This window comes from Homalodisca vitripennis, chromosome 1 (assembly GCF_021130785.1).
Source record: "Homalodisca vitripennis isolate AUS2020 chromosome 1, UT_GWSS_2.1, whole genome shotgun sequence".
NCBI classification, from domain to species: Eukaryota; Metazoa; Arthropoda; class Insecta; order Hemiptera; family Cicadellidae; genus Homalodisca; species Homalodisca vitripennis.
In genome coordinates this window covers 136,117,979-136,145,813 of record NC_060207.1, presented here as the reverse complement: position 1 = coordinate 136,145,813, position 27,835 = coordinate 136,117,979, and the positions used below count along the sequence as shown (strand labels likewise).

General features: G+C 34.5%; 1 protein-coding gene across 1 annotated transcript in view; it reads right to left on the bottom strand.

The window, feature by feature from the left end:
• The window catches only part of LOC124371868, a 29,125-nt gene extending 18,352 nt beyond the window's left edge, over positions 1 to 10,773 (bottom strand). The window contains exons 1-2 of the mRNA XM_046830237.1: positions 10,574 to 10,773; positions 7,464 to 7,617 (exon numbers count right to left, since the gene is read on the bottom strand). Coding sequence (XP_046686193.1) covers positions 7,464 to 7,575 — 112 coding nt within the window. The 5' untranslated portion in view covers positions 7,576 to 7,617; positions 10,574 to 10,773. The remainder of the gene's footprint in view (positions 1 to 7,463; positions 7,618 to 10,573) is intronic.
• Positions 10,774 to 27,835: the final 17,062 nt, after the last annotated feature.

Sequence of the window (27,835 nt, the reverse complement as noted above, 5' to 3'; positions counted from 1 at the left end):
GGCCAAGATGCACTATTACAGCTTTGGAGAAAACGCTATTGAGTGGGTGAAGTCTTATCTTGAAGGAAGAAGCCAGGTGACAAGGGTTGAGTGCCAGACATCTGCCTCTCTAAGTAGGGAGCGAGGTGTGCCTCAGGGAAGTTGTCTTGGTCCTGTACTGTTTAACCTGTATACCTCTGACTTCCCAAAGTGTATTAAACACTGTACGGCTCATATGTATGCTGATGACTGCCAGTTGCATTTGTCCTATGACCCTAGCTCAGTTCAGGTGGCTTTTGCCCATATAAACTCTGATCTTGAAAACATCAGTAAATGGTCTGTAGACAATGGGTTAAAGCTCAATGTAGGCTAGTGCACTGTCCTTCATACTATACCACACAACACAATACAGGCCTTGACAAACAGTGGTGTGGGGATTGCTCTTGATGGGGAGTTTTTGACCTTGTGTGACAGGGTGAAAACGCTCGGCATCATGCTTGATAGCGATCTAACATTCTCTGAACACGTCACTTATGTCATACAACGTTCTCTTGGCAGATTAAGAGGTCTATACAGATTCAGATCTCTACTGCCGGAATTTGCGAAGCTTCAGCTTATGCAGTCGATGGTTTTTTCCGTCATTTACTACTGCTATCCAGCCTATGGTAACAGCATCTCGGGGGGGGACGTAGAACGTATTCAGAGACTTCAAAACTCTGCTGTGCGTTTCATTTTCAACTTGAAACGTTTTGATCACGTGTCCCCCTTTCGAGATGCTGCCAGCCTGCTACCAATGGAGTCCGTCTGCAGGATGTTGACTTGCTCATTGGTCCACAAGGTCCTATCACACCAGGAACCGCAGTACCTGAGCGAGCGGTTTTTGTTCCGGGAGGGGGTCTCGCAACGCAGTACCCGCCATGGCTACCTTCTTGACTTTTGAAAAGTCAGGCATGAAGTCGGGAAGAGAAGTTTTTCGTATTTCGGCCCTAAATTGTACAATGACCTCCCCCTTAGCCTTAAGCAATACAGTTGCAATTCTTTTAAATTAAAACTTAAGGACTACATATGTGTTGATAAATAACGTAGTTAAGTTGTTAGTGTATAAGTTTTAGTCCCCTATATATACAGCCGCATTTGTAACTCACTGATAGGGTATACGAAATTCTAACCCACTTCTAGAAGTGCTAGAATCACGAAATTTTGCACGCACGTAGCTTTTCCCTTCAAACCTCCGGGAAAAGTCTGAAAACCAGATCTTTTTAATTTTAAACCCCTCAAAAAAATTCGCGAAGTTGCCATTTTTGGCCCTTGCAGGCTTTTCTTTGAAGCCCGATAGCGTGCGAACCGTTAGAGCTAACTCGGATCTGAGACAAAATCGTTAGTCGGGAATGAAGTGATCTACAAAAGAGGTCTAGTGGATTTTTGCTCTATCTCTATTGGTTTGGCCGCAAAATGCAATTATGTGTAAAATTTTCGCAATTTTCACTTAATCATTTACCTTTCAGGCTCGATAGCGGTCGAACCGTTGGTCACAGCTCAAAACAAATTTTCAATGAGATTTAGGAAATCTCCTGTAACATTTTGCCCTATCCTTAATGGTTTGGCTGGAAAACGCATTTAAATGTGTCGCTTTTTCAAGTTTTACTTCAGAATTTTGTTTCTGGGTTCTATATCAGCAGAAACTTCAAAGTTAGGCTAAATTAAAAAACGGATTTTAATGCAAAATAAGACGATCTACATAAAAGGTTCAGTGACCTTTTGCCCTATCTCTATCGGTTGGGCCAATAAATGCAAATATTTTGTAATTTTGACGTGAAAATGTTTTTACTGGAGACGATATCGGTTGACCCGTTTATCCTAGCTTAAACTTAAACACTTTATTAAATAGCCATTAATAGGATCTACAAAAAAGGTTCAGTAGCTTTTTGTTGTATACCTTTCCGTAAGCCTGTTATACGCTCTCAATGGCAAAATCTTTTTTGTGAATTGGCAACTTTAGGGTTTTTTTTATTTTTTCCGGACAACATTGGTGCAATTAATAACAGTTCCAGATTTAATTTGTATTAATTCGTAAACCAGTGGCTAGTATACGTGGCTGCTAGAGCACATCGCGAATTGGCTAAGCGTTAGCAAAGGTTATTTTTAATTTTAAAAAAAAGTGTATTTAATTCATATAACATATCAGAGTTTCCTTCATTTTTATAACCATACGGTACTGTATCAATCTTATTTTCTAGAGCAATTCTTTTATCATCTTTCGAGCGCAGTGCTAGCTAGCTTGTTTATCCCTATATATATATATACACAGCCGCATATGTAACTCACTCACTGATAGGGTATACGAAATTCTAACCCACTTCTAGAAGTGCTGGAAACACCAAATTTTGCATGCACGTAGCTTTTACCTTCAAACCACCGGGAAAAGTCTGAAAACCGGAAATTTTTAATTTTAAACTCCTCAAAAAAATTGGCAAACTTTCGCACTTTACACCCTTGCAGGCATTTCTTTGAAGCCCGATAGCGGGAGAACCGTTAGAGCTAGCTAATGAGAAAATCGTAATTTTAAATTTTCTACAAGAAAGGTCTAGTCACTTTTTGTCGTAACTCCAACGTTTAAGCCACAAAATGCCCTCAAACTCAAAAGTTTGGTTAAAATTAAACACTTTACTTTCCTCTTCCTGGCAAACATAATCTCGGACTTTAGTTATCACCCAATTCTTATTCTCCTAAATTTGCTATGACGTCACTTAATTTTTCGACGAAGTACATAGATTATTTTGATATATCACACATCATTTGGCTGAGCGTTAGCGAAGCATTACAACCTACGAGAAAGGACAAAGTTGGGAAAACATAACTTGAAAACCTCATGTCCGAATTTAACCAATAACCAAATTACTCCTATACCCGAATATTAAGCACTTAGTTTGGGGGCCTGGGGGCATAGCCCCCAGCGAGCCGAAGGCGAGTATTTAGTATAATCCAATGTTGTTCCTTTTAGTTTTAATCACAAGTCTCTGTTATTTAGTATTTAAGGCCATTAAATGTTCTGCAAAACAGTGTATGTACTGAGAAACGCTTGTAAATAAAGGCATTTTGATTTGATTTGATTTGATTTGATTATGGATCCTTCTAGAAATATCGTTCACGTACCCACCACCAGAGTCGCAACCATCGCTTCACCCATCAGCCCCTCTCACTCCTAGCCCCTCACCTACCCACAAAATTTACGACTCTGTAAGAAATGCCAGGAGATGTTTGGGGTTTGTCGGTGGTAATCGGAACTGTTCTGCTTTGTCTACCTGCTCTTTCATTACCATTTGTTGCCCATTTCAAGCCTTTGAAACAATATTCTGAGTCGCTCATGCAAAATTCTCGTGAATTGAATAGTTCACCCAGTCGCCGAGAGGCAATCACCAGTCTGTTCCTGTAAAGTATAAGCCCAACTGTACAATACCACAATTATTAGACTGTGGTCGCTGACGGATTAAATACATCAATGTGAACTATTATGGATTAGGATACACATATTATAAACTATGTTTATTTGTAGGGAAAGAAACTAATCACTTAATCCAAATAAACATATTTGAAATTTGCATTGAATAGTTCACCCAGTCGCCGAGCGGCAATCACCAGTCTGTTCCTGTAAAGTATAAACCCAACTAATCACTTAATCCAAATAAATATATTTGTAATTTGCAGACTGTACTCAATTTGTTAACTTATATATTTTCATTATTTTAGAACTACATTAAGGTATGAAAATCTTATGGCATAAGTCAAAATATTCTAAACTATTAACACATAAAGAGAACATAACTGACTGCAAATAAATAGAACTATGATAACTTCACATTTTAAACCTTAAATTTGTTAATTTTATACAGTTTGATTCACCTACAAAAATATTAAAATTGGAACGATTTCAATATAAAGTTGTATTTGTATATTTTGTTCAGTCTGGTAGTACATTACTCAAAGCTTTACCAGAATGGACTTAAATACAAAATAATAAGATTTATTTCAGAAAAAGTACTGTGTAACCTTATTTTTTTATTTTTTGACAATGAACATATTACCAGACGTTATTTATATTTAGCCAATGTATTTACAACAGTAATTACCAATTCTTGAAATCTTTTCAAGATCCTACTTTAAATTATGTACTTTTTGGGAAAAACTGCATATAAAATAAACTATTTCTTTCAGTTTTTTTTACTACAGTAGTTTAGTTTTTACTACACTATTATAAGTATTATTATTCCGTCAAAACAGGCTAAAAATTAATAAACAAGTGTCAGAAATAAGTTTTTTTAGCCGTGCAACAGTTATCTGCCCATATTTATATTGTACTGTGTAATTTACAACAGTGTTAAAGTATTCATGGACAATTTTTAATTACGTACATTTTGGAAAAGGATGTATCGTAATGACTCTGCTATATTGTATAAAAAAAAATTAAGAAGTGTTTGAATGTGCATAATTGTAACTTTGAAATGAGACATCTACAGTAACACCAGAAATAGAAATAAACTGTTACCACCAATTAATACAATGGGATAAGCTAACGTCACTTAATGAAAAGTAGTCTACCCACACTAACTGGAGATAACATTTTTACAATTGTTTTGTTTATGCAGATTGTCACAAAACTCTTTCAACAAAAAGATATCACAATATTGCTCAGATGAAGGCAAACAAATTTAACCTTATGAACATGGGTCTCCAATGCCTAGTTTCTGTTATTATGTTGTTTTTTGTATTAAAAATGTATAGCATAAAAAAATGATAAATTATATCCTTCCAAATTTGGGTTAAATTTTTATTGTAACAAGGCCAGTTACTACAAAAAATTATATAAAATCCAGCAATTTTACTCAGAATCACAAAAATAACGTTTTTCTCAGCAAATAGTTAACAATGCAACCAATATAGGTAGTATAAAAATATAATAATAACAATAAACGTCTTTCTGAACAATAACAAACACAGCAAACACAAACACACCTCTTAATTAACAATAAAAAACTGCTTTAGTTACAGTAAGGCTTTCTTTTTTCACAAGTGTTTAAAGAAAGCACAACAAATGATAATTAAAGTAACAAATGTTAAGTAAAAGTAACTAGATTAATTTTGTTGCCTGTTAAGAATAAAAAACAAGTAATAGAACCTTACAGTTATGTTTAGACAGGTTTGTGTAATATTTTGGCAACACCATAGATCAGCTCTTTCTATGGGAAAAGCAGCTGTTGTCGTATAACCTAATTTTACTAAAGAAATAACTTAAAAATCAATAGATCTTAAAATAAACTTATTAAACATTAAATATTTGGCTCTAAACTATTCTTAGGTAGGCATGAAACATGTATTTGAATTCTTTTTCAAACATGTTTCATATTAAGACCCATTCTTACAGTGAAACGTGTTTGCCTGGACATGAACAATCATGTGATATATCTTAGCTCAGAAAGTTAATCTGTTTGAATTAATAAACTAGAATAATAAAGTTCTAGTAAATTAATATTTGTCTATAAAGTAAATACTTTTAAGACCATTATTTTTTATCTCCCTGAAAGTCCTTTTTCCTCACTGTGCTACATAGACACATCTATCTGGGACATCCCAGTTCTCTTAATAGCTTGTTCCTAGTCAAGCTATACACCTCAGATTAAAAAATTCAAATTATAATAAGAGTTAACTCTTTATCTACAAATCTTCCGCTGACTAAAATACCTGACAAAAATTAAAAAATTAATAATTGCATGATATTTAAATATTTTTCTTCAATGTGATTACCTTATAAAATGTTGTATGATATTTTAGAGAATTAAGTAGATTCTCAAATGTCAAATAAAAAGTACAACTAAAATATTATTATGTAATAAAACATTTATTATATAGGCTACTCTTCTACCAATTCTTGTCAGTCGTGACATTTTAACCCCTAGCAAGAAGTATGCATGGATTTTGCTACTAATTCACTTTTATGATAAGGAACAAAACTTTCAGTGGTAACGTTATAGTTAGATACTATTTTTTCCCCCACCATATTTTACAATGTTTATTATGTTAGTCTATTCCTATTGGAATATTGAGTAAGAAAGAAAAAGTAAGTTAAGCAAAATAAATATAACCAAAAAGGAGGCATTTAAGACACATTACAATTATTTAAATAAAGTACAGTAACATTTTTTTTATCCTGAAGAAATACAAAAAAAAGCTATCCAATCCAAATACAGAAAAATAGCTAACTTATATTTACGGCAAGCGATACGCACAGAAAAGTACCTTATTATGATAAAAACTATGAGTATGTTTTGTGAATGGGAATAAACGTAACCTATCAATAATGAATTAATAACCACAATCTGTGTGCAAATAACGATTGTTTTTTAAATTTGAATTAAGTTAATTAAACATATGATAGATGTTTTATAATACAATGTGGGCATTAGCAATAATTACATTTAGCAGACTCCTTCAATTAATATTTCACAACTTTAGAGGCAAAGATGGGATTTTAAATACTACTTTAGAGACCGTTGGGACATAGCCCGGAGGGATTTTCGAAATAATAATTGGCTTATATTCATACTAGGGACGCTAAGAGTATCCATGTCAAGGAAAGAAGGATTCATAATCAAGGGTTGCGGCTAGCAGCTATGGCAAGTGTGCGCGCGTATGATAACACACTCCACGATTTACCAGTTCTAAACTGCGCACGCTGCACTAGTTCTATGACAATCTGCTTGACGTTGCTCGCTGGTCACTAATAGCATGTGTTTCTATCATTAGACGCTAGGTGGCATGTACGTCAAGGGAATACAAATGGGCAAAATTTATAACATTTAAAAGTTCTTCTCAGAAGGCTAATTACATAATTAAGACTATAACATAACTGGTGAACCCTTTATTTAGCATATACCCATTTAGATACTACCCTATGTTGTCACACACTCCCTATATACTGCCAAGAAAAGAGTTAAACTAGCTAGTACATAACTGGTTAACCCTTTACTTAGAATGTATCCATTTGGAATGTATATCATTCTGACCTCTACTCTCTCCGTGTTGTTATACTAAATAACGCCAACTGATTAAGATTTCTTTTAACTACTTTTGTTTGCTGAAGTCAATAAAGGTCTGAAAGTAATGCGATATGAGTAGATTTAAGCAATAAAAGATAAGTGACAAACCATAAAATCATATCAAACATGGCTTCTGATACTGCATTAAACAAAGGAAACTTTGCATCAATGCGGTGTAGCACCAACAAGGAGTGTATTTTGAAAAGAATAGCATAACTTATAACCAATAATCAATAGAACATAAATTCACATCAATCAATGTTCTGACACCAGTTTAAATGACAACCAGTTCCTATGTAAGTCATGAGAAAAATGGTTCTAGCAGACAAGCGGAAGCAAAATTGTGTCATCAATATACAACTACTTTTGATAATCTTCAGGTTTGAAATGTACCTTCTTTAACAGACTTTTCTCTATTATCAACAGAAGATTTGGATTCCTTGGTTTTCTCTTTTTTATTGCAGTCTAAGTTTCTCAAGCCGAGGGCTTTCCTCCTTCTCTCCATGACAAAACGATCCTTGAATTCTGGTGCCTGATTTCATTAACTCTGAAACCAAAGATCAAGCAATGCATTACTGTAACTTTTAAATGAAATTGCAGGTAAACTTATTCTAAATTATTTCTCTAACATAACATAAATTTTCTTACAATCTTGTTTGTCTCTTGAAAAGAATTGATTGTTAATAAGAATCAGTTTAGTTATTATTTTAAAACTTTAGTTATGGAAAATAGTGGGCTACACAGAGTAATTGGAAAGTTTACCAGTTGGTCAAATAATTAATATGAAAATATTTCTTTAATGACGATAATACAGGGTGCGGCAGTCAATCCCGCATTTTTGAAATAGGTGTAAAAAATAAACGGACGTAGATATCAAAATTATATTCATAAAATAGTTTTCTACATTAAAAAGCATTTAAGAAACATTGAAAATAATCACTGTTTGAAAATAACATCAGCAAGATGGCGGCCTTCCCGAGTACGGCATTCGCGCAGGCGATTTGCGAAGCTGTTCATAACATCACGAAGCATAGGCTGAGGAATTCTCTCAATTTCTAGCCGGATTCTTGCCTTCAGTTCACCACCAGTATGAGGTCTTTCTTCGTATACTTTACTTTTTAGGTAACCCCACAAGAAAAAATCACACGCAGTGAGGTCTGGTGAACTGGGGCGGCCACGGAATCGGGCCATTGCGGGAAATCACTCGGTTTGGGAAAACTCCGTTAAGAACATTCATGCTCACGCGGGCTGTGTGACTTGTTGCTCCATCTTGTTGAAACAATGTTTCTTCATTCACTTCATGTTGCCGAAGCTGAGGAATGAAGAATGTCCTTAACATTCATTATATAATTATTTTCATTTCCATAGTTCAAATGTAAAAGTTAAATTATCCTTTTTATCTCATTTATTTTAAGTTGAGTAGATAAAAGTGGATCATGAAACAGACCAAATGTTATGTTTTATTATATATATATATTCAATAATATATATATATATATATATATATATATATATATATATATATATATATATATATATATATATATTATAAATATGTATATATTAATTTTATATATATATATATATATAGTTATGTTTTATTATATATATATATTCAATAATATATATATATATATATATATATATATATATATATATATATATAATTTATATATATATATATATATAAATATGTATATATTAATTTTATATATATATACTATTGCCATTTATACAGTTTAATGTAATTAAAAGTCGTTTGACAGGTATTTGGTCTTCCGATCATATGTTAGTTTGCTTATTTAAACACATATGTGACAGATACGGCCAAATACAAAATAATTGAATCGGAAAAAGTAAGCGCTCTATGGTGTAATGGTAGCACATTCACCCGGCAAATGAGAGATCCGGGTTCGACTCCCGGCAGAGCAAGTACTTTTTGTGATTCAATGTACATATATATATATATATATATAAAATAAATAACTTCTAAAATGTATACATACACTCATGACAAGACTGTCATAAAAACACACACTGCTTGGGTCTTTGGAAGATGGGAATCTTCATGTTCCCTCACAGTCGACAACATCATGGGCTAATGGGAAAGCGACTCCCAATGGACCGATATGTTACCATTTTCAATTTCAATATGGCGACAGTAGAGGTGGAATCTCACACAAAATTTCCAACACTTATTAGTGTCATTCAAAAGTTATTGTGTACAAAGATGGACACATACATTGGCAGATCTTTCACCATCAAGTGGTGGGAAATTGTGCTAAACTCTCAGCCAATAAAACTTCATGGTGACTTTATTAAATATATAAATATGTATTAAAGGCACAATACTAGATTGTACAATTCATAAATTTATTTAACTAATTATTTCTTCGTACTTTTTTTGTGCACCAGACAACACAAACCGAGTTCACTTGCATATGCAAAACCATAGTACACATAAACAGAAACTCTGTTATTTAGATCAGAGGTTCTCAAAGTCAAACGAATCTCGGATCCCCACCTAAAAACATAGTCTTCGAGGATCCCTAACCTACATAAAACCCAAGTATGCTAATTATTCTTAGTTTTTTCCATACAATTGTACATAAATATGTACTTATGTTTTTAATTTAATTAACTATCAAGTATTTTAGAAAATGTATGAAATATACTTTCACAAAAATATATTAAAGTAGATCATTTATCAATTAAACATTTGCATAACCTAGCACTCAGAAAAATCAGTACCAATTTAAAGTTCAAAAAAGTTGTGTTACTTATTTTAATTGCAGTAATAGGCTAACAATTAAGAATTCATTTTTATCTGTTGTTTTATAGGACTTGAAATAAATAGGTTCGTTAGAAGTAGCTCAATTATGTTTGCTAACACTGTAAGATAAATGCAAAAATTCCGTAATAATAATATTCACTGTACAGTATACTGTAATTTCTAAGATTGAAAACAAGCAAAACTATTATTCTTTGAAAAATCTATTAACGTTATTTGGTCCGACATTTTGTTTTTAGTCTTTGATAATTTGCTTTCAGACGTTTGGATAGTCGTGAATATCAATGATTCGAATCATTTGATAATCATAATCCGATTGTGTTGGTGGCCGCTTATTATACTGCAGTTGGCCTTTGAGTCTATTTTGACTTTTCGTCTTAACACCAACTATAAAATAATATGACATCCCAAAGCCTAGTTTTGGCCCATCTCTTATTTCAGGACCCATCTCTAGGAGTACCTAAAAACTGGACTCCTATAAAATGACCTGGAAAGCCTTTAACACTGACTATAACAGTGGTCTAGTACATAAACTAGGCTAAGTTCAAATTTTCTGTAACAAAATTATATTACCAGATCTTTGCCATTTAGGTAAATTTATCTAAATAAACTAAACAATGGCATATAATTACTTGTATACTATATGCTACTTAATTAAAGCTGTTTTCACAATAAGTCTAAAAATTAAATTGCCGAGTAATTAGAAACTTACCAAATAATAAAGAATCATATTGACAAAATTTTAATGATAGTTTTACAGTATCTATGTTGGCTTGATCACTAACACAATTGTTAAATTCTCACATACAGCACTATTAAGTTTATAAATGTCTATTATTTACATAAACAAAAGATGTACAGGGTTAGTTTTTTAAGCTCCCCAGTGTTAGTATTTTTTTTTCTCCCCTCAGCTGAGGTCTTAGAGGGTAAAGTGTTTTAGTGTAATGCAATCATAGCAATACAAAAGGCGCGAAAGTACAGGTGAGGAAGTAATCCTATTGCAGCATACACAAAGAGTTATACACAGTCAATAGTATAGTATTAATACATGCATGATATTTTAATATTAAGTTGTGACGTTAAATTTTATCTTTACTAACTTACATGAGTAAACTTAATATAACAGTGTATATATCAATTTTAATGGCTACATCAAAATATATTATTACTAATTATTTCAAAAACGAAGGTACGAATACTCAGACAGTGACATAACGCTTTGCTACACCATCAGATACATTTTATATGGAAGAAAATACACAATCCCGTCACACACGGTGCATATTATTATGTTCACATCTATTCGGTAGTTCACCCTTCGACAGTCAAAATTTTAGCGTCGCTTCGTGTTGTATAACATCATCTCAAGTCGCTGTATGTCTATTTGTACTATAAATTATACCTGTTTTATTAAATTCTCAAACAGATTATGAACTTTTGTATTTAATAATATTCACGCTTGCGGTAATTGAATGAAGTGAGCGGAGAATATAGAGTATTGAACCCTTTACCTAAAATAACTAACATGCGTTCCACTGCTATTTACTTGCTAGATCACAGCTTGCTTAGTTTTTTCAGCATTATTGGCTGTCACGGTTTTTGTACCAGCTCGGATATATCAAGCAAAGAACTTGTTTTTGTATCCTGAGGTCAAATAGTTGGCCATTTAGTGCTAATATTATATTCTATGTAGTTCCTGGGACGCAAGAAAGAACTGCAAAGACCAGCTGCAGTGTTGGTCAATCACTCTAAGAGATGTGATAAGTGCAACCATCGATGTGATATGTCTGAAGGTGGTATTCAGCAGCCATATTTTTAGGTCACTACGGAGAAAATGTGTTAAATCTCTTTCTGAGGGTAAAGGGATAAAACTGTTAAGAGAAATAATTTTTACATTCAAGAAAATATAGGGCATTTTGAAAGTGAATAATATAAAATAGTATTTATTATGTGTTTGTATACTTTTGATATTAATACCGGAGGTGAATGAAATAAATGGGTTATTCTTATTGTAAATTAAAACTCCAGCACCTACACAGCTTTCAATAAAAGTAGGCTAAGTGCCATCAATTCCCTAACATCCTATTTCAAGAAATGTGTTTTTATTGCCAGAAGATTTTTCTGAACATTATTATTTAATACGTTTAACAAATTCACCATAATATTTAGACACATTACTCATTATTGTTACAAAGATGTTTTACAAATATTGGAATTGTTACACCTGGCCGGACCTGTTTCTACTACAACATTAATAATCAATAATCCTTTATTCGTCCATGGCAACGTATACATAGAATGCACACGTTAACAGTAGTTTTGTATAATACAATTCACATAACTTAAAATAATAGTCAGTAATTAGAAATAATAACACGTAGAACTAAATAATAATAAACTTAGTGATCTAAAAATATTCTTGTGGCATTAAATTTAACATATTTATGTCTTAAAAACATTACTTTATAGAATAGTTCCATAATTTTTTAAAGACATATGTTTCACATATTAAATTATTAACTCTTTAGCAATTTATTAAAACAATTTAAGGTATAGTTATGAGTTCTTTTTCGTAAGTACGTGTGTGGAGAAACTGCACTACAAGCTGTTACCTCCCTCTTGTAGGGTACAAATGAAGCACTCAATTCTTGAGAAATAGTTTGGGATGTGGTCTAACAAACATGTAATAATACTCGTACCTCACCAGTCCAATGAACATCATTAAAGTTAACTGTGCGAACAGGAAGTTCTACTGTTCACTTTAGCAATGGTTCTCAAGCACCATTATTATTACCGTTTGTTTTACTGACAATTTATTTATTTCCGACCATTATTAATTTAAGTTACAAACGTTTTAAGTTGAGCCTGCACACAAAGTTTCGCATGTTTGGTGAAACGCTGACTTCCCCTCAGCTGATTTACTTGTTATAGTGTTGTTATATAGTTTCTGACTTTTCGTTTGGTTGCCTTTGCTACAAATGAGGTCTGGGGTCAATACATATGTTTTCTTTATTCATATTAGGCTGTCGTATTGACTACATCAGTCAATTAGAGTTGTTGAGTGCATCGTATTGTGTGGGCAGCTGAGCCTGTTGTGGAGAGTTTGTTAGAAGAAAATCTTTTAAACACAACCGGACACAGAGTAGAAAATTGCTATCTGGGATATCAAAATGTAATGGTGCCAAGAAGCACTTACTTTTATGTTAAATAATGATTTATTAGATTACATCACATCACATTACTTCGGAACTAAAATAAACATTTCACAAACTGTTTTATACTATAGTTTAACATACTACTCAAAATTCCATTTTAATAAGTGAGAAGCTTTTATTATTTAATATATCATAGTTTACAAAATTACTACCGGTATGTTATTGATAGTTTATTACATATAAATAAATATCTATACATTAATTTCTAACCTTATGTCGAATTTGACTGCACGCTAAATTGTAAGCTTACAAGGAGTTTCTTATGACACTATATTTTTCTTTGATATGATCTATTGCTTAATATAAAATATTTTTGGAGCTGAATATTTGTTATATGAAAAATTTCGTATGTTATTACTGCAGGTTGGTTGAAAATAATGTGTCTATAACTCTATGTTTCTAATACAGTTTGCAACCAAGTAAATAACAACATATTTTTAACAAAATGTTTATTTACAATTTGTTCAGTTTGAGAAGAACAATAAGTCAATATTGTATACAGAAATAACATTAACGATTAAAACTGAGTTACATGTTACCCATTGTTAACACCAACGTAATTAATTCTAGAACCTAAAAGGTAGTTCTAGGTATCAGATTAATGGAGGCTGCACACATCTTTATAGTGTTATCAAGTAGACCTGTCGCAAGATGGTTTGGGTGATCTTAAAAGATAATTGCAGTTGAATTTGATAATTTCTTCTTTGACTGTTGGGGTGTTCAAATCATGATTTAATGTTTTATTGGATACATACCAAGGCGCTTTTGCAACATTTTTAACAATTTTGATTCATACCGAGTACCTCTAGATTTGAATTGCTTTCTGTGCCTCATAACTGCGCACCATACATCCATATAGGTTTAGGCTATTTTAATATAATAATACTTTTTTATTCTTCAAGCTGGGTTTTGATTTACGTGAGAGTAGCCAATTCATTTAAATTGTTTTTTGTGTGTTTTTTAGCTGTTGTCTCTTTGTCCAAATGTAGAATTTCCATGTAAGCTGTCTATATAAGTGCATGCCCAGATAATTTACTTCAGTTACTTGGGATAAATAAACGTCATTCAATGTATCTGGAAGACAAGAATTTTTACTAGATATAAACGTTATTTGAACTGATTTATTTTTGTTTATTTTTAATTCTTCATGTCTTCAACCAATTAGTAATTGCATCTAAGCTCTGTTGTACGTAATGAGATACTCGAACACAGTATTTATGGAATAACAAAACTGCAGAATCATTTGCGAAAGTTGCAATTTAAGTATTTCTATTTTCTGAGGTCAGCGGTATACAATAAGAATGGACGAAGTACACTTCTTCGAGGAACTCTAGATTCTCTTGAATGTAGCTGAGTAGGAACATCTTGGTATTTTATTTGTAAAGATCTGTTTGAAAGATAATATTTCAATAATGGAAAAATATAATGGAGAAAAAAGTGTTATATAATGGAAGTTATAGATGTTAGTAGTGCTGTTGATGATGCTGTTGTTAAAGGTAAATTACGAAAAAGAAAAAAATCATGCGTGGACGAAGTCAGTTATAGTAGTTAAGCGTAGACCATATTATAGACCCAACATATTAGGAATTAGTAATTACAGTATAAAATAAGGAATATTTATTTATTATATTTTATAATATTATAAATTAAGGGTAGGGTACCATAAGCGGACCGGTTTTTTATATTGATATTGACCAACAATATTACTCAATTATAACGTTCGATATAACAAACCGATACTGATTTATGAACCATAACTAACTTGTATCAACTATAAACACTTGTTCATATGATAAGTGTATTTTATTTTATAGATAACAACAGACAGCTCGTGGAGGACCATATAGAATGTATATTATACAAACTCGTGGAGGAAGTTTGTATAATATACGAGTATGCCACACTTTATCAAACGCTTCACTAACATCTAAAAAAATATCTGACCAATAACTTTATTTTCTAAGCACTGTCGTATAATTTCAACTACTCTATGGACTTATTATATTGTGCCATGATTTTGTCTAAAATCATACTGATGAGCAGGTACTAAGGAATCTTCATCGATTAATGATTGTAGTCTTTTTTTCTCTCTCTCTTCGTTTAATTAAACAGGCTCGGGTGAATTCCCATGACGCCTCGTGGTTCTCTGGGGGTTAAACTTCTGCCATACATATGTTATTTTGTGTTACTATGGATTTTCATTGAATATTTATTTTTCCAGGGAGACATATATCCAGGAAGACATATATGTTGGTGTACGTTCTTTGAAGCTATATGTTTTTTTTTATTTGTTTAAAAAATTGGTTGAGTTCCTTGTATATTTCTATGTTATGAAGTTTTAATATATCAATCAAATTCATATTATGTGATCTAAGTAGATTATTTAATATCTTAAAGCGCAGGTCTCTCGCAAACTCGTAGGCTGGGCATCGTAGAATAACGTGGTCAAGGGATTCTCGTTCAGCGAGGGTACAACTTAAACAAAGTGGTGTGAAATATTGTTTGATGTCAAACAACTTTGTATTGACCCGAGCATGTCCAAATCTCATTCTAATTACATTGACTATTTCTCACCTTTTGAAGTTTGTCATGATGAACCAAGGGCTATGGCCTGTCGTACTTTCTATTTCTTTGTACCATGCCGCTTTTGGTGTACGTTGGCATACCTGCTTATATGCTACTGCATACTGCCTTTGTTGATAGGCTTTGAAGTCAGATGTTGGGATGTAAATATTGAACAATTTTGTGCCGTCTGCTATGGCTTGTTTTGCTAGGTTATCTATATATTCGTTATGATAAATACCTACGTGTGCTGGAACCCAGTGAAAAGTGACGTTCTTGCCACTGTCTATTACATTATGGATGATACTCACCGGAATACCTTCCCCTTTGGAGTAGTTGTATACACTCAGTGCTGTTATGGCTGCTTGTGAATCGGAGAATATTATGATGTCTTTTTGTCTGATGGTGGCGAGTGTGAAGGTTGCTTGCAATATGGCTATAAGCTATTGTAGTCTTTCAGAAGATGCTTTTCAAATAATAGGTAAGAGGCTTATTTGTCTGTATGAGGTCAGCTGGGTGAGAGGCTTCTCTGGTTTTAGGATAATAATTAGCTGGCTTTGTTTTAGATTGAACTGCTAGTGTGTGTTCCAGTCTCAGTATGGTGTTAAATAAGACTGTTAAGAATATAATCGCTTTTCTTGGAAGTTCTTTCAGTGTTTTCCCGGTAATAGAGTTATAGCGTATGAGGATTGAGATTGTAAGTTATAACTAAGCGAACATCAGATAGTTTGAATTTTCGTAATGGAAAGTCAGTTGAAGTGGAGAATCTGTGTACCTCCTCTTCGTTGTTTACTAAGACGTCAGTTGGTTTGAACAAATTGGTGAAATATTCTACAAATCCCTCAGATTTTATTATTTTACTTTTAGCCCAGTTTCCATCAGTTATTAAAATAGGGGAAATGAATATCTTAGTCTGGTAAATTTATTCTTTTAGTAAGTTCCCGTAACGAATAGTCTGTAACTTCGGTTATTGAGAGAGACTGGTATACTCTTCAAACCACCGGTTTTTTTTTTCAAATCAAACTGTAATCTTTTCAGACGTTGAGCTGTCCTATTAAAGTTTGCATTATCATTTTGATTTCTACTGTTTCACCACATTCTTCTTAATCTTTTCTTTACTCAGCGATGTTTTCATGGTGTAGTTAGGATAATATAACCCTATCTCGTAAACTTTAGAAGAACAGTGTAAGTGTGGACACAAAGACTCAAAGCACTTCTTCCGACTGACTATTCAAACAGGCAGAAAAATGTGCTCGCGATCATGTCATCAGTGATGTTTACCGATAAAGCTGGTTTCAACAGGTATGAAATTTTAAATTTTCACAATACACAGGAATGACCAGAGGAAAACCTTAACAAAAAAGTGCAATCTAAGGCATAAGCAAAACTTCTCGTTAAATGTATGGGCAGGTGTTATTGGTGACGTGTTGATTGGTCCTGTGTTGTTTATTGAAGTTGTTTACATAGTGAATGTGGATGTTCATGTTTTGCTTCAATTAATTTCAATAAACTGCCATTTTGTACTGGGTTGAGATAGAAAGTACCATAGAGATGTACAATGCAGTCTTTAAAATAAATAAATTAGCATTTGGCATGAATGTCATTCTTTCTTTCAAAACTTTCGATCTGGAGAACTCACTTTAGCCTTATGCACAAGTGTTTCTTAGGTAAAAGCCTCCAAAAAGTCCACTTTGGTCCACATTATACACCTGGTCCAGACCTAACTTCCAAATAAAAAAACAACGTTAAGAAACGTTTGTTTATAAGGCTCAAGTGCTGATTCATACAAAAATAGTAATAAAAACGCAATACAATTTTTATTTCAATATCATATAATATTTAAAATAAAGTCAGTACAACCTCACTGTGCCACTCTATTATTAACTATATAAGATAAAATATATCAACTTAACACACTACAAATACTAACCACAATAAATTATTAACGACACAGTAAGCAGAAAAATAAAATTACCACAAAAATATTTCACTAACTCCCTCTATTATATGTACACTATTCTGAAACGGAAAACACTGTCATTATGAGCTGGGATCGTAAATTGACGGGTATGATGACACCTTGCCGTTGTCTACTGGTCGGTTTAATGGGGGGACGTATAGTAGTCATAGTCATATAATATTTATTTGCATTTTCATCAAGAAAAGTACATGTGCCAATAGTAAAAACAATGTTTATTAACAAATTATTGTTCCATTGGATATCTTAGAAACTCGCCCAAACTGTAAAAGGGTCGGTTGACACGCCATTCAGCTCTCTTTTCGGTGGGTTTTTAGCTAGGGACTGTTTGGGAGCAGATTTCACAGCTTCTGGCCAGCATAGGATGGTTACTTTTCCAGGAGGGTGGTCCGATGAATAGGAAGAGCCAATCTTGAGCCATATCGAGTGTTGCATTACTCTCTGCATGATCTCTGCCTCTTTGTGCATTCATCTTGTCAGCAAGTAAAATGACCTCTTGACGGTATAGAGATGTTGTTGTCATTATGCATAAATTTATGAATGCTTCTCTACATGATTGACGAAGATTAAGGCCTGCCATGGCCCTCACTGCCTTTTTTGCAGGACTAAGATTCTATTTATGGAGGCGGCTGAAGTTCCTCCCCATACCCTTATACCATATCTGAGGAGTTTAGAATCAAAGTGCACATGTTCCAAAAAAATCGAAATTTAGATAGCAGTGTATATTTTTCGCCTAGTTGCCCTGCACATTGCTATGCTTTAGGTTTGTTCCTAAAAAATCATGTTCCTATGTAATTTAATGTTGAAAAAGTAAGGTTGGCAACACAACTCACATGTTCCACTGGAACTTGTGGGTTTTGACAGACTATGAAATCAGCCAAGTCACGTGACTCTTCTCGACCAATAAGAACTGAGTTGTGAAGCAAAACAAGAGGTTGCCTACACATTCGTGTGTTGGGCTTTATGCGATTAAGTTGTGGTTGCCGATTCTCGTGAACTGTAGCTTGAACTCATAGCTTTCGACCAAATCTCTGTACTTCTGGTATTTTAGTTTTATGGTTACAATGTAATTCTCTTCCTGTATATCTTGTCTGTTCATCTTTTCCACTAAATTACTAATATATTTTACCATATAACCTGTCCTTTCAAATTAATATAAATATATAAATAGCTTAAATTCTGCACGTCTAGGCTGGGCCTGACATGTCCGGATCAGGTCCAGCCAACCCAGCTCAAATGGCGATGGACGCCTTTGAGCTTGAGAAAGCGGTAGAATCAATAATTGATTCAAATAACCTCAATAATATGGAATCAGACCACTCTTATAGTATATCTACTACTGACAATGAATTAAAACGTAAAAGGGACCATACCGATGATGATCATGACGCTAATTCACAGTCAAAAGGTATAATAGAAACAACGTTGAAAAAAAGTTTTACTAAAAGATACTATACAATAAAAAATCAAGGACCTTATGAAATAATAATCCAACATAAAGAAAAACGTAAATTAAATCCATTTCAAGTAGGGAAAATAATAAAACTATATCACAATGATATAGATTTTATTACACGTGTAGGTAATAACCTTTCAGTAATCTGCAAAAATTACACTGCGGCAAATAACCTAATTGACTCACAACATTTAATGAATTACAATGTTTTTGTCCCCTCCATCAGGATCTATTCTATAGGTGTAGTATATGTAGAGCCTGATGTGAATGAAAATGATATCCTAGCTGAAGCGGTAAGTGAGCATCCTCTAATTCAAGCCCATAGAATTAAAAGGAGAGTAAATAATACTTTGGTAGACACACATTTCGTTAAAATAACTTTTGAGTCGGACAATCTCCCTGAATTCATTACACTTGACTATGTTAGAATGAAAGTTGAAACTTTTGTGATCCCAGTTAAACAGTGTTACAGGTGTTTCTCATACGGACACGTGGCTAGCTCGCCATGTAATAAGGACAGACTATGTAGGGACTGTGGAGAGAAATTCCATTCTGAGTCTGAACCCTGTTCACAACCCGTTAAATGCATACATTGCTATGGTCCACATAGCAGCTCATCTAAGCTTTGTCCTGAATATCAAAGACAAAAACTCATTAAAAACAGAATGAGTACCAATAAAGAAGACTACTTCACTGCTAGCTCACACTATCCTATTACTTATAAAGTAACAAGGGAAAATCGTTTTAAAAAACAAACTTATGCAGAGAAAATTAAAACTAACTATGATACTGACTATCCTGATCTGCCCGTTTCATTAAATAATAGGCCTACTTACTTTAACACTAACAGATTTTCACCTCTTAGTGACCTAATTAACAGTGATAACAGTTCTAGTGATAGTAAATATGTATATAGAAAACCTAAAGATAACACCTTAGGTTACAATAGTAATAAAAACTACATACAAACTTCTTCAAACAGTAACTATAATGTCAACAAAATAGGTCAAAACACAGTTCCAATCTATAATCAAAGTAGGCCTACAGTAAAACAAATCTCTTCACAGTCTGATACTGAAAATAATAGGGATCAATTAAAAGTACTTCTACATGATAAAATTAATGAACTAAGGGGTAAATGCCTAAGAATAAATTTATCTAATGCTAATACAGCGAAAAAACAAATTGAAGAAATTTTTTCTTCATACCTTATAAATACAGACAGTCTAAATAAAGGTAAAAATGTTAGACCACCAGGAAGACAAAACAGAGTTGATATAATTGGTAAAGGTAATACCATCAATACTAAAAATAAATAATTTTAATCATCAACACCAAGAATAATTAATGATAATTGAACTTAACCTATTTCAATGGAACTCTAGATCTCTAAAACCTAAGTGGCCAGAGATCATACAAATATTTAATAAACAAAAAGTTCACATAGGTTTAATACAAGAATCATGGCTAAATGATAACGACATGTTAATGGATAGTAACTATTCAGTACTTAAAGTTAATAGAAATGACGGCTATGGAGGGGTAGTGTGTATTGTACATAGATCGCTGTGTTGCAATACCATTTATGCACATAGTGATAGTGCAGTACAAGTCCTGAGTATTCAGATTCAAAACTTTAGAGTACCTATTAATATATATAATATATATTGTAATAATAAATATATACCTCGGTCATTTTGGAGGGATATTTTTGGAAATGATCATGGTTATACAATTATTTGTGGTGACATGAATGGTCATCATCCTTATTGGAGCACACAAAAAGCTAATTCTAGGGGAAATGACATATTTGAGGAGTGTAGCAATTCCTCTTTTATTTGTATAAATGATGGTAGTGTCACAACTCTACCAACACCGTTGCATCAACCGTCAGTTATTGACCTATCCTTTGTAACACCTAGTATGCACTCACTCCTAATTAACTGGGAAGTAAATAAGGATTCAGTTGGAAGTAACCACTTTCCGATCACAATAAAATTTGATGTCAGTAGCATAAGTAAAAATGTAACTACAATACCAATTTTGTGTGAAGAAAAAAAATTTAATTTTAAGAAAGCCGACTGGTACACATATAGCAAGATAGTAGAAAACAAAATTAATATCCTTAAAATACAATTAGCTGATATAAATTATGATGAATTTTATAATATTATAATGGAAGCCGCAGAGGAAACCATACCTAGATATAAGCCTCTAATAAACCCCCAAAAATCTTTTAGGCCTAAAGCATGGTGGACAGAGGAATGTTCAAAAGCTGTGGCTAAGAGAAGATTAGCTTTTAATATGTTTAAAAATAACATGTCAACAATAAATTATCATCAATTTCAACAAGCACAACTAGAAGCTAGAGAAGTTATACAAAAAGCAAAACATGCAGGGTGGGTAAATGTCTGTAATGAAATAAGTAAACAAAAATCTTCTTCATTTGCTTGGAAGTTAGTAAAAAAATTAAAATACAATAAGGTATGTACCAATAATGTGTCCGAATTAATTAAGAATGAGAACCTAGGAGACCTATTCATGAAAAACATTTCACCAGATTATGTTCCTAATAAAAATGAAATAAGTTACACACAATTTCAACTGGGTAATCCCAATTTTGGTTTTTTGGATGAAAACTTTACAATTGAGGAACTAGAAATAGCAATTCACTCTAAAATAAAGGATTCTTCCCCAGGATTTGACAATATAAACTATAAAATGATTAAACATTTACCATGTAATGCATTAATATTAATTTTGAAACTATTTAATGATATATGGAATAATCATATACCAATCCCAGCAAAATGGAAACAAATTAGAATTATTGGTTTGTTGAAACCCTTAAAAGACAAACATGTGGAATCCTCTTATAGGCCTATATCGCTTATTTCATGCATGGTTAAAATTTTGAATACTATGATAAAAAATAGGTTGGAGTGGTTCACCGAAAAAATGAATATCATACCAGATTCTCAGTATGGGTTTCGGAGGAGGAGGGGTTGTAACGATTATATGCTATCGTTTTTGTCGGAAATCCATACTGCACTATCTTTAAATGAAACTTTGATAGCCGTATCATTAGACATTAGTAGTGCATATGACAATGTATCTATTCCTGTACTATGTAACAAGATGATTGGTTTTGGGATTTCTGAGAGGTTGGTTAAGTATTGTCACCAATGGTTAACTGACAGAAATCTAGTTATAAATTATCCAAATTCCAACATAACACGCCATGCCTATAAAGGCTTACCGCAAGGGTGCGTTCTGAGTCCTATACTATTTTCAATTTATATTGCACAGATAAATAATTTTGTTACAAGTCCAACCAAGTCATTACAATACGCGGATGATGTTCTCTTATACTCCATGAGCAAAAATTGTACTCAGACTCAAATTAGTGCTCAAAATGCTCTTGATTCGCTTGAAGAAGAATTTGAAAATCTACATTTAAAATTCAACTGTGAAAAAAGTAAAGTAATAATTTTTTCTAGAAAGAAAAATGTAGGGCATATAGAGATTAAACTGGATGGTAGAGTCATACCTGTAGTTGAACAATGTAAAATACTTGGAGTTACATTGGATAATAAACTTAAACTAAGACCTCACATTGAAAATATAAGCAGGTCATGTTTAAAGGACATTGATATTATTAAATCTATATCATGTGGGAGTAAAGGTGTCCATCCTGATTTGGCTTTACAGATATATAAGGGCCTTATAAGACCTAAAATAGACTATTGTAGTTTTATCCTAAGTAATGCAAATAAGAAAGATTTAAGAAAATTAGATCTGATTCAAAATTTAGCTCTTAGAACTGCAATCAGAGCTATGAAAAGCACCCCTATTATAGCCTTACAAACTGAGTGCAATATTATCCCACTTAATATAAGGAGACAAATGTTGACAGATAGATTGGTATATAAAATTAGCTTAGAAAAAACTCACCCAACTTGGTATAAACTCGTGTATTTGAGATTATTGACCTCGAATCTGGTTTATTGGAAAAATAAAAAACTGCCAGCATATATTCATTCCTTAGATATGATAGATAGCTTTTGGCTTAACTCTGAGAACAACCTAAATTTAAAAAACTTAAACGATTTTGACAAACCCCTAGCCCTCAGTAATATAAAACTAAAATGTATTGACACGATAGGAAATAATATTAACAAAAAAGAAAATAGTACGATTGTTTTAAAACAATCATTCAATGAATGTCACATAACCTCAAAACAATATATACAAAACAAGAACGGTATACAAATATTTACGGATGGGTCAAAGACCAAAGAAGGCGTAGGAGCTGCCTTCTATATACCTGAGTTAAATGTCAGTGGTAAATATAAGTTAAACAATAGGGTATCCAATTATACTGCTGAACTGATTGCAATATTAAAATCTGTAGAATACTTAAATAGTTCCTCCTTTGACTCAGCCATCATTTATAGTGACTCCCAGGCAACCATAAAAGCGCTTGAAAAAGCGAAACACGTTTTTAATAACGGGGATTGGTTTACACTTACGGTATTGCATGAAATAATGAATAAGAACAAGAATGTTATAATCCATTGGGTGCCAGGACACTGTGGTATATCACACAATGAATTTGTTGACAAATTGGCTAGGGAGGCTATAACTGATGGCGTTGATTTACAAAATACTGTTTTGCCTTTAACAGATTTTAAGAAGTTAACTAGTAGAGCATCATTTGACCAATTTAAGAAAGTATTCAGTTCTATCACAACAGGAAGATGGTATAAAGAAATAGTGTCTACACCTCCAGGCCAGCCCTGGTTTAAAAATGTTAAATTTAATAGAGAATATATAGTAAATATATGTAGGCTAAGATTTGGTCATGCTAGAAATAATAGTAGACTTCATAGGATGAAACTATATTTCACACCATTGTGCCTTAAGTGCACGTTGGGTGTTGAGGAAACTTTGGAGCATCTGATCTTAGAGTGTCCAATGCATAACCATGTCAGGGAGAACAATTTCGTTTATATTAAACATAAATTCGGTAGTCATCCCTATAATTTAGTAGGTTTATTAAGATCTGCAGATATGCATGTTTATGAGGAAATAAACACTTACATTAAAGTGGCTAATATTATCTTATGAAACACTAAACAGGCATATACACTGTGCAGACATCAATGTATCATTCTCCTGGGTGCTAGCTTCCGAGGCCTACCTTTTCGGGTTAGGAATGCCTGATCGGCCCCAGGCGAGAAGACAACTAAAATCCATACCTTCAATTCCTGGAGCTTATTCCTTCTTTAGAAAATTCCCAAAGCAACTATCATAGTAACAACACTTTGTGAACAATAGGGACATAAATGTTACTACTAACATATAAAAAAAAAATTAATAACGAGTAGACCTCCCGCGGATCGAGCCGTAACATGGGCTCTTATGGAGTTATTCTGGACCAATGAGAGAGCAGCAATGGCGGCTAGGCCACGCCCCCTGCACCCCTCCCCCGCCACCACCATCGCCTCTGGACCAATGAGAGGGCAGCAATGGCGGCTAGGCCACGCCCCCTGCCCCCACCCACCCCCTCCTACACCCCCTGTCACCTCCTGGTCCCTCCCCTAGCCAATGGGAGATTGTCTCTTATGGGAGGTACATTTCGGTGTTTCCTAACCACAGACTTCCTGTTTTCCGACGACTTATCTCAACCTAGACTTCCTGTTTGTCACACACCTCTGACTTTCTGTACTGCTTAACCACCCGTCCACAGGTCCCGTGTCGAAGCCTATTGACACTCACCTTTTTGAGTACCTGAGAGTCTTAACACCCGCACCCGCGTATCTGATGGCTCCTACAGGAGTCCGACACAGTCCTACTGCCTCCCGCACTCCGAGCCTGGCGTAATGCCCATACCCGGATTTTGACCGCCTAACCTTTACCGGCCATGCACGACATATTCCGTCACCCATCTTTTCGAGTACAGGAATGCATGAAAAACCGCACCCACATTTCTAACGACCCTTGCCCAAACATTTCGAATGCCTCCAATACTCTTAACCACATATATTGCCCACACTGTTATTTATAACACTCCACTCCAGGACCTAGCCACCCATCTATACCCCCGGTCTCTTACAGACCCACACCTGAACAGTCCCTCACAGGGTTCCAACTTATACCCAAATCGGTACTCTGATCGCCTATCTTTTATCGGATGAATGATGATCTTTTAACCGTGTACTCGTACCCTACCGAGACCCTACACTTTTCGATTGCCTCCAGTACTCCTACCCGAGCGTATCGCTCATACCCGAATTTTGACCAATTTACAGTCCAATGTACCACATAGGCCTGCAATCGCCCGTTTCCCGGACCTACACCTGTATTTCTAATGGTCGCTACAGAAAACTCACACTATGCTATTACCTCTCATACCTCGGCTCTTAACCACGGATATTGCACATACTACGATTTCTAAATCCCCGACCTTTACGTGTGTATACGCCTACAGCCTCCCACCTCTCTCGTGTACCCAAGCGTCTTCGGCCCTCATCCGCACCCTGCCGTGGCCCCACACTTTCCACTCCTAGTCAGGCATAAAGCCAATACCCAGATTTTTACCATTTTACCGACCAATGTACCACATAGGCCTGCAATAGCCCGTCTCCTGGACATGCTAAGACCTACTTTTCTAACGGATCCTGCAGAGGCTTCACACTTTCCTATTGTCTCCCATACCTCGGCTCTTAACTACGGATATTGCACATACTATGATTTCTCACTCCCTGACCTTTACGTGTGTATACACCTACAGCCTCCCACCTCTCTCTCTCTCTCTCTCTCTCTCTCTCTCTCTCTCTTCTCTCTCTCTCTCTCTCTCTCTCTCTCTCGTGTACCCAAGCGTCTTCAGCCCTCATCCGCACCCTACCGAGGCCCCACACTTTCCACTCCTAGTCAGGCATAAAGCCTATACCCAGATTTTTACAATTTTACCGACCAATGTACCACATAGGCCTGCAATAGTCCGTCTCCTGTACATGCTAAGACCTACTTTTCTAACGGATCCTGCAGAGGCTTCACACTTTCCTATTGTCTCCCATACCTCGCTCTTAACTACGGATATTGCACATACTATGATTTCTAACTCCCCGAGCTTTACGTGTGTATGCGCCTATATCTCGTGTACCCTAGCGTCTTCAGGCCCTCACCCTCACACTGACGGGACAACAACACTTTCCAAATGCCTCCCGTACTCTTACCCAGGGGTATCACCCATACCCAATTTAGACCACCTACACATTACCGACTAGTATCCACAAAGTCCAACAGGCATCCATATAATATGTCGTACACCACGTCTCTTAGCCCTTACACATACTCCACGACTCCACACTCTAAAGTGTTTACTACGCGTAGCGTCACATTCGAAAATTGTCTTCCCACCATTAATACCCTGTACTGGTTCCCACACATATAGTTAACACCTTTACCGTATTAATCTCCATATACGAGTATTTACCGAGCACATCGCACAATCTTAGTTAGCCTTACCTTCGTAGGGTTCAAACTTGCATTTCGTTCAATTTCTAACATACCGAGGTCCCCATTAAAAAAACCAGGCCTAACACGGGACTCTCATTTTACTGACAAATATTCATACATTACCTGAAAGTGTAATGCTAATATTTACCGAGTACTTTCCCAACAGGATATTCTCAGCCCGAGGTCCTAGTCTCAAGCTAACAGCTTATAACACGAGGCGTACCTTCTGAGCGACTACTATTTGCCGATCAATGCCCGTGCATATGTTTCAATACCTGGACACCTAATGTCTACGAAGTACTTCATATACTCTTATCCCACGCAACCCATCACGGGACCCTAATTTCTGTTACCTTTCACTTGGATGTCTATCACTTCATTCCGGGACCCAACTCTCAAGCAGACTTAACCGGTAATTAAAAGAACCGTATTTCATTATTAACAAAGCACCATACATTTATTTCAACTACTGCTTAGACATTTAGTTTCCATATTAATCAAGTATTTTGTTTTCACTTAACCCACGCCTCCCTTTACGGCACTCCAACTTTTTATCCACGTTAAATCCACCATCACTTTCTAACGGCCAGGCTCTCATTTTCATAATATCAAGCGGGCGTAGCTTAATACGGAATACCATCCCATACAATTTAAGCTTTACCGTGTGTAATTATATATGTCGCTTATACTTGGACATCTAAAGACCCATCATACCTCACTCTGGTTTCCTAGCTGTTCCCTTACTTTAATTTATTTATAAAGAGACGCATACAGAGGTATTAGTCCAATCGTCTCGAGACCGCGTTATACTAATGTTTATATTATAATCTATACTAGCACTTTATGAAATCTCGACCACAGTGACTTACCCATTGCACCGGCTCATGACACTGCTCGTAACGGACAGTTTGCGGTTTGCGGTTACCTGCATCCTCGGACTCTGATAATTCATTTTCTACAACAATATTAAAACTAATAACTATTATAACATCTTCAGTACAGCACGGGATATCTGCCATCCTGAATACAGTCGGAATAATACATAGGTACTGCATTCGGTGTGTAATAAGTTTTAATTTTTCTCCCGAGTGTGATGTAAAGAGCTTTAACTTATTTATAGTCTATTTTCAAAAAAAAACGTATACCGCTTCGTATACTTTGAATTTAGTTAATCATACAGGATGCGATGATTGAGGTTTGCGGTTACATGTAAAAACCCAGACGAGTAACGGTACAGCT